General features: G+C 35.3%; 1 protein-coding gene across 6 annotated transcripts in view; it reads right to left on the bottom strand.

Annotated features, from left to right (window-relative positions):
* The window catches only part of LOC126879781 (gastrula zinc finger protein xLCGF3.1-like), a 164,461-nt gene that overhangs the window by 93,570 nt on the left and 52,718 nt on the right, over positions 1-18,173 (bottom strand). The window contains exon 3 of one of the 6 annotated variants that reach the window (XM_050643036.1): positions 10,599-13,385. The exons of the other annotated variants lie outside the window; for them this stretch is intronic. Coding sequence (XP_050498993.1) covers positions 12,523-13,385 — 863 coding nt within the window. The 3' untranslated portion in view covers positions 10,599-12,522. Of the gene's footprint in view, positions 1-10,598; positions 13,386-18,173 lie in introns of those variants that run through there. 6 annotated transcript variants of the gene reach the window in all.

The raw sequence follows: 18,173 nt of genomic DNA on the forward strand, positions 1-18,173 counted from the left end.
CTGTCCTTGTTTTAAATAATTTTAAAAAACGCTGAGACCCGTAGATTTTCATATATAAAAATGTGTGCTTTTTAAACATAAATTTAAATGTACAGGGTGATTCATGCAAGCCTAGCGTAGTCCATTATCTTTAATTTTAACACCCTGTTTTCCCAATTTTCTTAACTAAGTATCAATATAGTGGGTTTTGTATATAATGCTTTTTATTTAAAAACATTTTTAAATAATTTGAAAATTTACGTATTTAAAAAATTAATGAATACCTACTGCTGAAAACGATACTGCATGTTTATGGACTTCAGAAAACAAACATGATTTATGAGCATGTAGTTCCCCCTGCAACCTCTTAATCCCATATGTGTCTTTTCATCTTTTGTTGTGGAGAAAGGTCCAGCTAATTATTGCAAACACATGTTACAGTGCTTCACAAATTTTAAGATTTTTTCACTTGAATACCATTGTCCTGTTGTCGGAACATGAGCGGAGCGTGAGGGCAGGGTTGCCAGGTCAGTTTTGATTTCCTCAGTAGTTTTACTTTCAAAATATCAGTATCAATCAGTAGATTTTTTAAACCATGTATAATACTCTGTGTTAACCTGTGTTTACGGCCACCTGTTAAAATCGGCCACATTTACTAACGCCCAGTTTCTAACTAACGGCCAGTTTAAAAATTGTCCAAACCAATATTGTCAGTCGTATGTCCTACCACCTTTATATTACGCACGCAGCCAAATAATCTCATATTTTTAAAACCTTCATAATACTTTAGTTATAAAATACTAAAATACTACAAAAAAAGCTACAACTTTACTGTAAAATAAGTTTATTTTGACGTTTTATTATTTATTTATTTATTTTACTTCAAAATAAACTCATCTTATGTGCTTCAGTGCTTATTTCCAACAAAAATATAAATTATAGAAATTAATTATTATTCATTTCTAATTAATAAATTAAAAACAAAGTACTGCTTATCTGATATTTAATTATTAAAATCGGTGCCGCAAAGTCTAAATACCACAACTTAACAAAACACACTCTGCAGGTATTGGAAATTGGAAACAGAATAATAAACTAAAGAAAAGACAAAAATTACCCATTTCATTTTTACCAAAATATAAAGTACCTACCTATCTATTCATCAGATAAACCCTAAACTCATAAATAACTCCGAGGGAACAGTTCCGGATATTGGAAACATAATATGACACATGGTCTATTCAAAACAAAACAATTAATTCTCAACGAAAGAGTCCCTTAAAGAGTCACTTGACACCATTTTTACCCTGAAAATCCTATGTCGCTAACTTTACCATCAAATATAATTTAGGTGAAGTGAAACGAAAGAAGAATGCGCTGTTGGATGTTGGGCTTTGGGTTGTATAATATGAATGAAAAATGGTTTATATTTGAGCAATGAATTTTTTTTTAGATTTTTCGGTACATTTTATACAGTTTTCAGTAGATCGGAGTTCAAATCAGTAGGTCTACTGAAAAATCTGTAGACCTAGGTCACCCTGCGTGAGGGTGCGACATAATACAATTCAGGGGTCTATGTAAAACATAAAAGAAATTATGTAGTTTTTTTTATTTAAGTTAAGAAAGAATGTTACGTAACGCGCTGTTCGAACCCCCCTCCCCCCCATGTAACGCGCCGTAACGTTTTACAAGACCCCCCTCCCCCCAAACTGCGTTACGTAATACTTGAACGCTCCCTAAGGTTCATTCTCAGAAAATTCTTTATATCGAGAATATTCTCGGGAATATTCTCCGATTTTTCATTCTCGAGAATTTTCCAACACTAGACATAGCAGAGTTGTCTAAATTAAAGTACAGTCCAACCCGCTTACTGGGCCCGCTTACTGGGCAAAATTAGACCAAATTACTTTGCATGTGATAGTTTTTTCACTAGTATGCACTTCAGCCCTTATTTTTTGAAAATTGTTTGCTGCAAATATCACACACAAAAGGCTTTTATCCGGCGTGCACTTTTTTTATGTCGTTTTAGAGTGCAATGTTGTAAAAACTTTTTGTTGCACATTTCACATGTAAAAATTTCGAAGGGAGGAACTCTTAAATGTAATTTTAATTCGGATCTCCGTGAAAACTCTTCGCTGCATATTTCACATGCAAAAGGTGAGTTAATTTGATAACAAGTACAATAACTTATATCAATGAAGTATTGTACACTAAAATGGCGTTATGAGGTACATCACCCAGCGGTTTCACCTCAGTTTCAGCGAAGATCTATGGGCCATAATCTTCGCAATCTTCTGTTGTTTAGTGGCTGCAGTAATGGTAATATTAATTGGTTGGGGTGGCTTTCCAATTTCTCGTGGTGTCTGTTAGCTCTTTCTTGAATTACTGTGCTGACTAACGGGATGTTTAGGTCTGTATGAAGGGTTTGGTTGGAAATGTACCACGGGGCATTTGCGATGGTGCGTAGAATTTTTGATTGAGTTCTTTGGATAATTTTTGTGTTTGATTTGCTGGCACAACTCCATAGTTCTATACTGTACGTCCATATAGGTTTGATGACTGTTTTATAAATCAGCAGTTTGTTCTTAATTGAGAGTCGAGATTTTCTACCTATAAGCCAATTAATTTCTTTCACTCTCAACTCAATTTGTTTCTTCTTCTTTAAAATGTGTTGTTTCCAATTTAATTTAGAATCAAGATGAAGCCCCAGGTATTTGACGATATTCTGTTGTGGTATGTTGACTTGATTAAGGCTAATATTTGGGCATTGGTCTTTCCTTAGTGTGAAAGTTATATGTGTTGACTTAGTTTCATTAGCTTTTATCTTCCATTTCTTTAACCACTGTCCAATTTGGTCTAGGTGTTCTTGAAGTTTTAATACTGCAGCTCTTGGATCCTCTTCAGTTGCAAATATTGCTGTGTCATAAGCGAAAGTTCCAATGGTGGTTTGTGGAGAGGTTGGTAAATCGGATGTGTACAGTACATAAAGAAGTGGACCCAATATACTACCTTGTGGGACTCCTGATTGAATTTTGTTACGGTTTGATAGTTCATCCTCCACTTTAGTTTCAAATTCTCTGTGATTTAGATATGATTTTAATAAGTCAAAGTATTTGTTGGGTAGGGATTTTTTGATTTTATAAAGTAATCATGGGTGCCATACCTTATCAAATGCTTGGCTGATGTCCAGAAAGGCTGCTGTGCAATACTGTTTATTGTCCAAAGCTCTATTAATTACTGTAGCGTGATTAGTGTAATTACTTCTAATTACAATAAAACTAGCGGTTCGTAATTTATATACGACTTTATTTATATAAGTTACAGACGAATTTATCTTATACACTAAACTTATTCACAAAATATGCCCGTATTTATACCCAGTTGTTATTCTGGAACAATCGACTCCCATCTCGAGCTATCGGCTTGTTCCGCCTACGTGACGTACCTTCCAGAATTCTCCGGCGAGGCCTAGCACATCCGATTACGTCATTCTCGAGGTGTTTACTGTTATACGGGGATCGGCCAAGATTTCTCTTCCGCTACACTGCTCCCCTCTTAAGATCTGAGCGTCTCGATCAGCAACTCTAAATGAAGGCCCAGGATGGCGGAATCTACACGACTCTCCAGCTCTGCATACACCCTTCAAGAAGAAATAACAGTCTACTGTCTTTGAAGGGTACGACATCTTCGGGTTCATGCAACACACAGTGATTTGTACACCAGTTCCTCTGAAGACCACTTCAAGCATGCTTCTCACAATCTTCCAATCCAGATTTTCTACTGCATGGCCTATTTTTGGTAAAGCCAAATTTTTGATGTCATAAGTACACACGATTTTCTTCAAATTAGTTAGAACACGCCATATGTTCTCGTAGCTTGGCGTGTCCGTATAAGACTTTCTGGTCACCATATACAGCAAAGATCGAGGACCATCTTCCAATCGCAGTACTCTTCCAATTTTAGGCTGCTGATTTCTTAACTCGTCCAGGCGGCCGAACTTTCTATTGAATACGGACGATATTCCTTTAGTCATCTCGAGGTCTTGGGCAACACAGTGGGCCAGAGAGACGTTTTCTGGAACACCAAACAGATCTTGCTGAACTTCTGTGGTCACGCCGAATCTAGCACTCTTTCTCGCTGCGTAATTTGACATAAATTGATTAAAACTTGGCTGTGCGACATCTTTCATCTCCTGTTGGAGGACTCGTGCTTCTTCTGTTTCATTTGAGCCAGCATATGGTGCAAGACGATTTATGTGAATAACTTTTGGTTTACCGTTTGGCAACTTCTTAATTCTATATATTACGTCATTTATTTTCTTCTTAACTTCATATGGACCTTCCCATTGTCTTTGCAGTTTAGGACATAAGCCTCGACGACGTTGCGGATTATAAAGCCAGACAAGATCACCTACTTCGAAGCTTTCATTCTTGCATCGAGAATCATATTGATCTTTCATTCTGTCACTGGCTATCTGGATGTGTTGTCGGGCAAGTTCATGAATGTTGTTCATTCGTAATTTCAGGCGGTCAACGTAGTCTTCGCCTGCAACATGTTCCTCGGAAGGTCCGCAGCCAAACTCTAGGTCGCAGGGCAACCGAACTTCACGACCCAACATCAGGCAGGTTGGTGTTTGACCTGTAGTTTCATTCACGGCCGAGCGGTAGGCCATCAGGAATAAATGAATGTGTTGGTCCCAATCTCGCTGATGTTCAGATACAACTTTGGACAAGTGTTTACCCATCGTTCGGTTCATCCTCTCGACCATCCCATCTGATTGAGGATGCAGGGGTGTTGTTCTGGTCTTATTGGCACCAATCAATTTACAAACGTTTTGAAAAAGAGCTGACTCAAAGTTTCGCCCTTGGTCGGAGTGGATCTCCAAGGGAACACCAAATCGGCTGAAGAATTCTTTAACAAGTACCTCTGCAACGGTAGCAGCTTCTTGATTTGGTAATGCATAGGCCTCGGTCCATTTCGTAAAATAATCCATGGCTACCAGGATGTATTTATTTCCAGCATCAGTTTCTGGAAATGGACCTGCAATGTCGATTGCTACTCTTTCCATAGGACTGCCAACATTGTACTGTCTCATGGGTGCTCTCTTTTTACCAACTGGACCATTACCGGATGCACACAGTTCACATTTCTGGCACCATCTTCTTACATCATCTTTACAGTTCACCCAATAGAACCGTTCTCGAACCTTTTGCAGAGTCTTCGTAATACCAAAGTGTCCACCTGATGTACCGTCATGCAACTGACGCAATACTTCTGACACTTTACTTTTAGGTACAATCAACTGAAGCTTAGATTCTGTACCATCATCGTTCTCAAAGGTTCTGTACAGAAGATCATCTTTTAGTATCAGGCAATTCCATTGGCTCCAGTAGGCCTTGACTTCCGGACTACATGCACTAATGTTTTGCCAACTAGGTCTCTCACCTCGACGCATCCAATCCAATACTCTTTTTATACATGGATCGTCTTCTTGGGCTTCTTGTAACTGTTGTGGCTGCCATTGCTCATTAACGACGGTAGTTCGTCTCACAGGGCAAAGCTGTTCATCTACTTTAAGCCGGTGATTACAACTTTCACTGCATGGCCGTATCGAGGAAGCATCTGTATTTGAACCAACTCTTCCAGCCCTCTTCATGCGTCTCTTCGGCATCGTGTCACGAATCACCCTCCGTACCATTTCCACCAAACGTTCATCTTTTCTCTTATCGCCTTTTTCCACGGTTATTACTCGATTGTTTCGTGAAGCTTGGCTAGCTGCTTCGTGTTCCAAGGCAATAGCAAGTGCTTCATCTAAAACTTTCGGTCTTGCTAGTCGTAAAGCTTTCTGTAGTTCACTATCTTTCAGCCCATTGACGAAGGTATCTACCGCAATTTCTTCTAAAACGCTGTCTGGCACCTCTGGATAAGCCAACCGCACCACACGAGCCACATCTGCTTCAAATTCTTGCAGATTCTCACTTGCTCGTTGACTTCTACTTCGCAGTTGTGCTTTGTATACTTGTTGTAGATGGGCATCTCCATAGCGTTTTTCTAGACGAGTGAACAAGGTCTGGTAACAATTTTCTTGACCCTTAGGAATTGATCTTAATATATCTGCAGCATCACCTCGCAAAGCAGCAGTCAAGGAAACAGCCTTTTCTTGTTCGGTCCAATGGTTGGCGGTCGCAATAGCTTCGAATTGTCTAAGGTATATGGACCAAGAGGACTTCCCATCGAATGGTGGTAATTTAAATCTCATATGATGCGACGTTTCGTCTCTCGGTAGTTCATCTTTCACTAAAGGATCTAACGTTGCTGCATTAACTGATGGTTGTACTTTTGTATCGGTTATCCTGCTCTCTAGCTGTTTGATCTTTTCTTCTACGGTCTCTACACTTTTCTGCATCTTATCGAATGTTCTAGAAACTTCTTCAAATTTCTCATTGTTCTGTTTACAAACTTCTTCTAGTTTTTCGTTGTTTTGCCTACAGACCTCTTTAATTATTTGAGAAGTCTCATCGAATCTTTTAGCAACATTTTCGAATTTCTCGTCGCTTTTTCTACTAACTTCTTCAAGTTTCTCGTCGCTTCTTCTACTAACTTCTTCAAGTTTCTCGTCGCTTCTTCTAGAAGTTTCATCGATCGTTTCAGAAACAGTTTTTAATTTCGATAAGATTACTTGTTCTGCTGACTGGAAGTGGAACGTCTTTGGGTCTTCTCCGTTCTTCGTGAGGACATCCTCGAGTCGTGCTTGTAGGACTATCTTGAGCCCACTGCTGTCCAGATCCCGTTCCTCGAGCTGTTCACGGAGCTGTTTTACTGTAAGTTCTTGTAGCAACATCTTTGGTCGGCACACACGTACTTTCCAAAATGTCTTTTAACAGTCTTTCCGAATACCGAACAATCAACGCACTTTAACTATTCCCGACGAATAAAGTCCAAAAGTATTTTAAAGTCTTTCCGAATACCGAACAATTAACGCACTCCGGTTGTTCCCGACGAATAAAGTTCAAAAGTCTTTTAAAGTCTCTCTGTAATTCACTTATTTATATCGCACTAAGTTAACCGAACACCGACACCAACTGTAGCGTGATTAGTGTAATTACTTCTAATTACAATAAAACTAGCGGTTCGTAATTTATATACGACTTTATTTATATAAGTTACAGACGAATTTATCTTATACACTAAACTTATTCACAAAATATGCCCGTATTTATACCCAGTTGTTATTCTGGAACAATCGACTCCCATCTCGAGCTATCGGCTTGTTCCGCCTACGTGACGTACCTTCCAGAATTCTCCGGCGAGGCCTAGCACATCCGATTACGTCATTCTCGAGGTGTTTACTGTTATACGGGGATCGGCCAAGATTTCTCTTCCGCTACATTACATTTGATATGCGATGGCATTGTTGCACTGTAGAATGACCTTGCCGGAATCCAAATTGGTGTTCTGGGATCCAGTTTTGGAATTCTAGGTCTCTCATAATTCTTTTAAGTAACAGCTTTTCAAGAAGTTTTGACATTATTGGCAGTAGACTTATTGGGCGGTATGATGAAACATCCGTTAAAGCTTTAGCAGGTTTCGGTATCATAATTACTTGGGCAATTTTTAGTGGTATAGGCCAATAATTAAGTCTTAAGATTGCATTTAATATGTACAATAACTTTATTATACCTTTTTTAGGAAGTTGTTTTAGCATTGTTGCTGTTATGAGATCAGTACCTGGTGCCTTCTTTTCATTCAAATGATTAATTTCATCTTTGATCTCCTTTGGTGTAATTAAAGTTAGTCGCTCTCGTTGATTAATTGGTAAGGCTAGTTCCTGCTCTACTTCTTGTACTTGGTCATTGTCGTGTGGCTTAAAGACTTCAGTTAGATGTTCAGCAAATAAATCAGCTTTTTCTTTGTTGCTTTTGGAATTGGAATTGGAGGTGAAGTATTTATTGGTTTATTTTTGTTTTTGATTGGATTCCAGATAGAATTATCTTGACGCGAAAGGTTTGATACATAGTTTTCAAATGAGTTGTTTCTCATCTGTTCTAGAGCTGTTTTTAAGTTTCTAGTTTTGTTATTATAAATTGTCCTGTCGTCTGGTCTGTGAGTTCTTTGCCAAATTGATCTGGCTTTTCGTTTTTCTGCTACTAGTCTTTTTATTTCAAGAGGAATGTTGGTTGAAAATTTTTTTTGTCCAAGTTGAGGGGTAGACTGTTTGGCAGCATTTTGAAGTAAGTTGATTAGATTACTAGTTTCTGTTTCTATTTGTTCGGGAGTTTGCAATCTCACTAGTAGATTTACTTCCTGTTCTATGATTAGCCGGTATGTGTCCCAGTTTGTTTTGAAGCTATGCAGTCGAGGTGTTGGTTTTTTTGATTATCACCGTTGTGCTAATTGTGGCAATTATGGGACTATGATCTGATGATAAATCAAAACTTGGTACTACATCTGTATATGATTGAGATATTCCGTTTGTAATAAAGAAATCCAATAGGACTGGTGTTTTATTTGGATCGGTTGGCCAATATGTCGGTGATCCCGTCGATAGGAATGAGTAGCTTTTATCCTGGATAACTTTTGCTAGCTCTCTGCCTTTAGTGGTTGTTAGGCGTGAAGCCCATAGCGTATGTTTACAGTTGTAATCTCCACCTGCTATAAATTTTGGCCCTAGAGTTTCGAAAAAGGGTAGAAGATCTTCTTTTGTAAGTCTATGCCTGTTCGGACAATAAATTGCTGTGACAGTTATATCATATGGAAGAGTTTGTATTTTTATTGATGTTGCTTGAATGTGATTTGTTTCGTATTTTAGCATTTCATAATATTTTATAGTTTCTCTTATCAATATGGCTGAACCTCCGTGGGCTGTACCATCTGGGTGATTTGTGTAATATAATTTATACTTAGGTATCTTGAAGTAGGTTCTGTCTGTAAAATGGGTTTCACTTACTAGTAGTATGTCTATGAAATTTTGTTCCAGAAATAGTTTTATATCTTCTTTATGATTAGGAAGACCATTGGCATTCCATTGGGCAATTCTTATGAACTTAGACATTGTTAGTTTACTTTATTTACTAGCATGGAAATCATGTTGAGCACCATACTGTTTTGTTGCATTAGCTGGTTAAATAAATTTTTAAACTCTTCTAGAAATTTGGTAAGTATACTCGCTGTATCTTCGTTGTTGTTCTGATTATTTGCTGCAGCTTGAGCGTAACTTTCATACTGATTCTGAATCCTGGGTTGATTTCACAGGTAAATGGTTTTTCACAGGTATGAACTCTTAAATGTGTTTTCAATTCAGCACTCGTTACAAACTGTTTGTTGCATATTTACATGCAAATAGCAGTTCTCCAGTGTGAACTCTTACTTTACATGTGATAGTTTTTTCCCTAGTATGCACTGATACATGTCTTTGTAAGGCCTTCTTTTCTGAAAATTGTTTGCTGCAAACATCGCACACAAAAGTTTTTTTGCTATTGTGTAGGCCGTAGGCACTCTGCGTTTTTTCCTGCGTCAACTAAACGTTGACAAGTATTAAAAGATGAAGTCCCAACTTTGCCACTAAAACGTCTTTCTGGTACTATGGGCTGTTATTAAACCAAGAGGAATAATTCAAATTTACCGCGATGTAATGCTTGTTTAATTGATCCAACCTCAGGCAAATTTACTCCACTGTTATGAATTTTGACATTAATGACATTTATGAAATTTTGACACTACTGACATTTCATAGGTTAATTAAGTTATATTGGCGATTTTTTGTGTTTTCTGTGTTATTCCTTTAATTTTTAGATTTTTAGTTTACCTTTACACAAAAAACAGTTGTTTTTAAAACTCTTTAGCGACGTATTAGTATAACATAATATGTATGGATTACCGTCGAAGGCCGATATGATCAACCCAAAAAGAAGATGTATTTGGTGATTTTTCTAGTGACTTTCTTTCGTTACTTTTGAAGATTTAGTTGTTCCATTATTACATAGTATAATGTGTTAATACAAACTAATATTGCAAGTAAAGTGATGCAAGAATCTGAAGTTACACTACCTAATATTATTTTAATCTTGGAGCAGACCAAAACATATTTCTTAGTTTCCACACGAATTAATATGGTTAGGCCCCGAATGAAAAAGCGTTTATTTGACAACGACTGTAAAGATTAAGTTAAAAAAAATCCATCTGACCAATTTAAAATTAATTTTTACTTTGTTATATTAGATACTGCCATATCAAAATAGGAAGAAAGGTTCGAACAAATAAAGCAACATCATACATTGTTTAATTTTCTCAACGACCTATATAATTTCCTTAAGACCGATTAATCAATTATTATGTTTGGTGCAAAGGGCCTAGCCGAGTAAGATGATGAAAAATGCCCCCAACTGGATTCGATTCCATATAGGTCATTGTTGCATTTACAGTGAGGACGTTTGAGTTGGAATAAATTCATTATCTAGAGAATAGGTGAATTTGGAGAGAAATCCCGAGACAGGTCGATTTTTATTTTTAAATTATGACTTTTTGGCATATATATCATATTAGTGACATCATCCATCTGGGTGTGATGACGTAATCGACGATTTTTTTAAATGAGAGTAGGGGTCGTGTGATAGCTCGTTTGGAAGGGTATTCAATTCTCTATTCAGTAATATAAACAATAGGCTAATTATTTATACAGTGCGACAAGAAAATATTGTTTTTTATTAAAATAATTGACACGAAAAGAAGAATGTAAGCAATTTATTTATTCTAAAATACATTTTACTACTATCAGAAACCAGGTAAGAATGTTTACTTCACAAATAAACGTTGTTATTTCTCTCAAATTCAATGTTCAAACTGCTAAGAGATAGGTGGGTGGCAGCTTTAACGTTGAATTTAAGCGAAAACAATATTCATTTGTCAAATAAACATTTCTTTCTGTTTTCTGACAGCACTAAAATGTATTTTGAATTAAATGAATTACATACATTCTTCTTTTTGTCTCAATTAATTTAATTCAACATTAATTTTTTGGACACCCTGTATAAATAAGTATATTAACGTTTATATTACTGAATAGAGAATTAAATAACCTTTCAAATGAGCTATCACACAACTCCTACTCTCATTTAAAAAAATCGTCGATTGCATCATCACACCCAGATGGATGATGTTACTAATATGATATTATATGCCAAAAAGTCATAATTTAAAAATAAAAGTCGACATGTCTTAGGATTTCTCTCCAAATTCGACCATTCTCTAGGTAATGTATTTATTCCAACTCAAACGTCCTCACTTTATAGTGAAACTCACTTTCTGAAATTTTTAGCCCCCTAGGTGGTCACATGACCCACCTAGAGCCTAATTAGATTTTATGTTTTTATTTTTTGTTTTTATTTTTTATCTCAGCCGCATCGAGAGCTGGCAAGAAGCTTTAAATAAAAAAGTTTTAGGTTTCAAAAAGTACTGTCCGAATCTCTTTTTCAATTTTTGGCGGGAAATATAAATTTTAGAACAATTTTAAAATTTTAAATGAGTATAAAAAAATAACTAAGACATCCGTTCTCACTAAAAAAATATATAACGTGTATTTTTGCATAATATTTCACCCTGAATTTTTCACATATTTAAAATTGGTGAAACCTACTTTTAAAAATAAAAAACCGCATTTTTTTCGCTTTTTGATACAATTTTATACAGGGTGTTTCAAAAAGGTAACACCGTCACTAGGATAAGTAAAAAACTGAAAAATAATTGGAGTTTTTTTAATAAAAAAAATTTGTAATACCATCCATTTTCAAGATACATGGCGTTGAAAAAAAACACAATTTTACACATTTTTTACGATTTTGCGGAAACTACTGGCAACATGGTAATATAAAATATAAAAACATAAAAAGCCTAATGAGCTCCAGGTGGGTCATGTGACCACCTAGGGGGCTAAAAATTTCAGAAAGTGAGTTTCTCTATATGTGCTAAATAGTGACCTATAAGGAATTCGAATCGAGTTGGGGGCATTTTTCATCATCTTACCCGGCTAGGCCCTTTCATATGCAAAACGTTTATCTACAGAATGTACTATGGTCCTTCTAATAGGCATTTTTCAGTGCGTCATAAATGATAGAAAAAAAGGTAAGTCCGTGATAAGTGATAATACACATTTATTACATTTATTCTAACATGACATTTTAGTTAAATCTGACAGTTGTCACATCTTATTTGAAATTTGGCATAAAAACAAATCAATTGTGTTTATTGCATTTATAAAATGGTATTTTGTTTGATTTGTATAGTCTTATAAATTGTACAGATTATATTCGTAGATATATTATATAATTCGTAAATAATTTTTTTTCGATTATAGCGCCATCTATCGACAACTAGAATAAATTTTATAAATTTTTATAATCACAGACGTGCCTTTCTTTCTGTCACATACCATTTAATGCGTTAGAAAGAAATCGAAAAAATTTTGACGCACTGAAAGATGCCTATGAGAAAAAGATTACCACATTCACTTTTAAATAAGAACTTTGGGAAAACCGTTTGTTGCATTTTTCACATGCAAAACGTTTTTTCTACAGAATGTACAACCATATGTGAGTTTAAAATAGATCTTCGTGAAAACTGTTTGTTACATATTTCACATGTAAATGGTTTTTCACCGGTATGAACTCTTAAATGTCTTTTTAAATCAGAACTTTGTGAAAACTGTTTATTGCAAATTTCACATGTAAATGGATTTTCTTCAGTGTGAACTCTTAAATGCACTTTTAATTTCGAACTCCGTGAAAACTGTTCGGTACAAATTTCGCATACAAAACGTTTTTCTACAAAATGTACTTCCTTATGAGTTTTTAAATGAGAACTTCGTGAAAACCGTTTGTTGCATATTTCACATGCAAATGGTTTTTCACCGGTATGAACTCTTAAATGACTTTTTAAATGAGAACTTTGTGAAAACTGTTTATTGCAAATTTCACATGTAAAAGGGTTTTCTCCAGTGTGACCTCTTAAATGCACTTTTAATTCGAAACTTCGTGAAAACTGTTTGGTGCAAATTTCACATGCAAAACGTTTTTCTACAGAGTGTACTACCATATGTACTTTTAAACCAGAACTTTGTGAAAACTGTTTGGTGCAAATTTCACATGCAAATGGCTTTTCACCAGTATGAACTCTTAAATGCATTTTTAAACCATAATTCGTTGAGAATTGTTTCATGCAAATGTCACATGTAAAACGTTTTTCTTCAGTGTGCACTCTTGCACGTTCTTTTAATCTGGACTGATATGGAAACTCTTTCTTATATATTTTACACTTTAAACCTCTTTCACTGTTGAGTATTCTTTTTGTCATCTCGTCACCATCTTGTTTTAATATATTACTTGGATCAATTTTTATCTCTTTACATGAAAAACCTAAAATCACATTTATCTATTTAATTAGTTTTATGGAATGAAACAAAAATGTTTGATTTGAAAATATGAGTTGTCAGTAATAAGTTATTAGTTTGTAGTACATACATTAGTTGGAAGATCATACTAAACAACTATTGATAAAATAAATAGAATTATAACAAAGATAATTAACTCCGAGATATGGAAAGCAATCAAAACTATTAACTCTGGAACAGCACAGTGGGGTCTGAAAAACCCAGGCACATGAATCGTTCAATGTAACTTGGACATGTCTGCGTCTTTTGGCGATCCCTTGCACGTAAATTCAGTTAACAGCCGACTACGTTGAGAGACAATCGCTGCGCCGCGTAAGTTTGTTGTATAGTTTGCTGTGACGCTTTTAGCGGAGCTGTGGGTACTTCGGACCACAGTGTGCACTTAAAAGGTGTTAAAATTTTGAGGATATCTTTTGTTATTTGCTAGTATGGCAGATTCTAACAGAAATTATTAGCGTCCACTGACGCAACAAAAGAATTAGAGTGGGATGCTGAAAACCTGTGGGCGAATAAAGATGAACCTGAGACCATCGAAGATGATATGGAGACTCATCAGATGAAGACGATGATTATGTTCCTGAACATCAGTCTGACACTGATAACGAACAAAGTGACGACGATAATGAAGAAGAACAAACAGAACCCAATACCTCGCAAAGAAATATAGCCAGTATACTGGGAAAATTGTTTAGAACATCGTAACGTTTAGAACATCGAGCTCAATTATGTTACGTGTGTCAGAACCAAAGTTGAAGTGCCTGGCTAAGCTTAAGAAATAGTTATCTTGTAACAACATTTATGTTTTATTTTAGTTTAAAGAGTTTTTAAGAGACAAGTTTTATTTTACTGAAATTTTGTTTAATTTTTTTGGTCATATATCCATATTTAAAAAAAGTGTAAAAAAAGCACTAGCTTATGTTTTTTCGCGTTTATCAGATCTAATGAGAAATGTTTCTTTTGAAATAAACATATTTTGAAAATAAGATATTGTTGTTTATTGTTTTATAAAACATACCATACCGCAGAAAAAATAAATAGATGACATTTATTACAAAAAAAAAACAATTAGGGTTTTCGAGACCCCACTGTGCAGTCTACGTTAGATGAACGAACTGTGCTGTTCTAGGGTTAAGGTAAAAAGGAGCGCAGAGATTGGAAGTGGCCATTATCTAGTCAAAATAAGCTTTAGAATAATAAAAGACATACAAAATGACAAAAACAGAAAAATAATAAAGAAAAAATCAGAAGCTACAAACTGAAAGAAATAGAAGTTAAAAAGAGATACCAGAAATGCCTAGAGGAACATAGGAAACGAGAAAATAAGTACCAAAATATAGAAGAAAGATGGAAAGATTATAAACACAGTCTATTAGTAGCTGCAAAAAAGAGTTGTGGAGTAACAAAAAAAGTAATAACCCCAAAAAAACGCACGGCATGATGGACAAAAGACTTAGAAAAAATAGTACAAGAAAAGAAACAACTGTGGAAAAAATACTTTACAGACAGAAAGCAAGAAAGCTATGACAAGTACAAAGAGAAAAGAACAGAAGTTAAATAGATGGTTAAAAATATCAAAGACAGAACGTGGGTAGAATTTGGAAATAAATTAACAGAAGCATTCGGTGAAAACCAGAAATTGTTCTATAAAACACTTAGAAAGCATGAGAAAACCAAAACCAAATACATTGAAAAACGTGAAGGATAAGAATGGAACCATACTTGAAGAACCCTTGGAAGTGGAACACGCTGAAGGAAATAAGATAGAAGAAAACAAAAATCAACACACCCCACAAGAGCAACAGGAACAGATAGACAATATAACACAAAAAGAATAATTAACAAATGCAATCAACAAAATCAAGATGGGAAAACCACCAGGACATGACGATATAACTGCAGAAATGGTCAAGTACATGAATGAAGAAAGACAACAAGACTTACTAAACATCATGAACCAAGCTAAAAAAGAAAAGAAAGTACCACTAGACTGGCACAAAGAATGCCCAAACTATAGAGGAATAACACTTGGAAGCACAGTAGGAAAACTTTATGCTAGTATACTAGAAAACAGGCTAAGAGAAAAACTAGAGAACACCTTTGAGGAGAGCCAGAGTGGTTTCAGAAAAGAAAGAGGGACGAACGATCAGATTTTCATAATGAGACAAATAATAGAAAAAGCTCTTAAAACAGAAAAAGACATACATGCATGTTTCATAGACATGGAAAAAGCTTTCGACACAATTAAAAGAGAAGATACTTGGAAAATACTAGAGAAGAGAAAAATTGAACAAGATCTAAGATGCATCCAGAGTTTATATGAAAAAACGGAAAGCTACAGAGCCCACTACTCTTTAACCTAGTAATAGATGACGTAATAAAAAACTGCAAACAAAAATGGAGAAAATATAATGTAGGATATTGGAAGTTGAGAATGATACAAATGACAGAACTATGATACGCAGACAACCTGGTGATCATTGGGGAGTCAGAAAAACAATTACAGGAAAATAAAAACATACTGTACGAAAACATAAGAAAAATCAAAAACAATGATAAATTGGAAGACAAAACGGAAAACATAAAATAGAAGTAGATGGCAAGCAACTTGAACAGGTAGACAGATATAAGTATTTGGGGGTAATCATAAGCCGGAATGGAAAATTAGAAGATGAGATAAATGAAAGAATTGCATAGACTGGTAAGCTGTACAATATTATTAAGAGTAACTTTTTAAAAAAGAAAGAAATACCAAAGAGTATAAAAACGGAAATAGTAAAAAATATTGTTAAACCCACTCTAATCTATGCCTGTGAATCTTGGGCATTAACAAAAAGGCAAAAGAATAGACTAATAAGCACAGAAATGAGATTTTTAAGAACAATAGAGGGAAAAACAAGGAAAGATAAAATTAGAAATCAAACCTTTAGACAAAATCTGAAAATACACCCAGTTACAACAACAATCGAACAAGGCCAACTTAGATGGCTCGGACATGTACTGGGAAGAGGAGAAGAAAAAATAGTAAGACAGATATAGGAAGCGAGAGATATAGGAAGAAAAAAGAGAGGAAGACCAAGAAAGACATGGACAGAAGAAGTGAGGGAAGCGGCCGACAAAAGAGGAATAAAATGGGAGGAAACAAAAGCATTGCCATGGATAGAAAGAAATGGAAGGAAATGTGGAAGAAAACGACGGAGAACGTAACTCCGTAATAACTCACACCGAAAGGTAGACGAGTTCTGAATTAAGTAAGTAAGTAAGTAAGTAAGTAAGATAGCACATAGTTATTGGATTCGTATTGCCAGACTGTAAAAGTCCAACTCAGACATGACTGTCAGCAATGTAGGTAAGCATTGGATATGCATTACCGACCGCCCCGAATCTTATTACGGTTCAGTGCCTTTTGTTATCGAATTAGTCAAGATCTGAACCATTTAGATAGCCCCACTAATCGTGACGTTACACGTTTGTTTTTTAAAAGTAGATGTTGGTACACCTTTTAATTAACTACGGATATTGTATTTACGGGAAGAAAATACATATAGGGCCAAAGAAAACAGTCCACCTCGATATTTGGCAGTATTTATTAGATTTTAAGGAAATGACGAAACAGGTCGATTTTTGATCTAAGGGGGATGGATACATTTTTACGGTACATACATTTGTCAACCCCCCACTTCCCCCACCCATTATTTTTAAATGGGTAATAGGGGTTGTGTGCTAGCTCATGTAAAAATGTATTCATATATACAGGGTGTTTGGTAAAGAATGGGCCATAGCTTAACCTTAGATTCCTGAGGTTAAAATAGGTCGATTTAAGCTAACTTATCTTAGTACAAAAGTTGATAATAACCGAAATACAGGGTGTCAAAGTTAAACTTTCATTTTATTTATTTTTGAATATTTCGTGACAGGCGTGGGACAACACGAAATTTGGTAAGAAGTGGTACTGGTATTGTACAATCTACTAAATTATGTTAAACAAACGTTTCTGGATACTACCAGAGGGGTACGACAGGGGAACGTGAATGATTGACAATTCCCAAATTCTACGCCACTGGCGGAATTGCTAGTGCAATTTTTTGATTCTCGAATACTTTCTATGTAAAAAATACTCTTCATTCGTAACGATAAAGCCATTAGTTTTCGAGATATTTGAAGCTAAAAAAGAAGGAGCGTAATACATTAATCAAAATAAGTGTGCCTTTTCATTTTTAATTTCAAATATCTCTAAAACTAATGACTTTATCGTTACGAATGAAGAGTATATTATTTGCATAGAGAGTATTGGATAATCTAAAAATTATGCTAAAATAGCAGTTTCATCGGTGGCGTAGAATTTGGGAAGGGTCAACCATTCACTTTCCTTTGTCGTACGCCTCTGGTAGTAGACAGAAACGATTATTTAACATAATTCAGTAGGGTGTACAGTGCCTACACTTTCTGCCAAGTATCACACGGATATGTCAAATTATTTTAAACTATTCTATTTTTTTTAATAATTTATTCTTTATTTAAAACTTTAAGAACTATGTGTGCCCGGTACTATAAAACTATTTGACATATCCTTATGGTACTTGGCAGAAAGTGTAGGTACTGTACACCCTACTAAATTATGTTAAATAATCGTTTGTGGTTAATACCAGAGGCGTACGACAGAGGAAAGTGAATGGTTGACCCTACCCAAATTCTACGCCACTGATGAAACTGCTATTTTAGCATAATTTTTAGATTCCCCAATACTTTCTATGCA

Source organism: Diabrotica virgifera, chromosome 2 (genome assembly GCF_917563875.1).
Source record: "Diabrotica virgifera virgifera chromosome 2, PGI_DIABVI_V3a".
NCBI lineage: Eukaryota > Metazoa > Arthropoda > Insecta > Coleoptera > Chrysomelidae > Diabrotica > Diabrotica virgifera.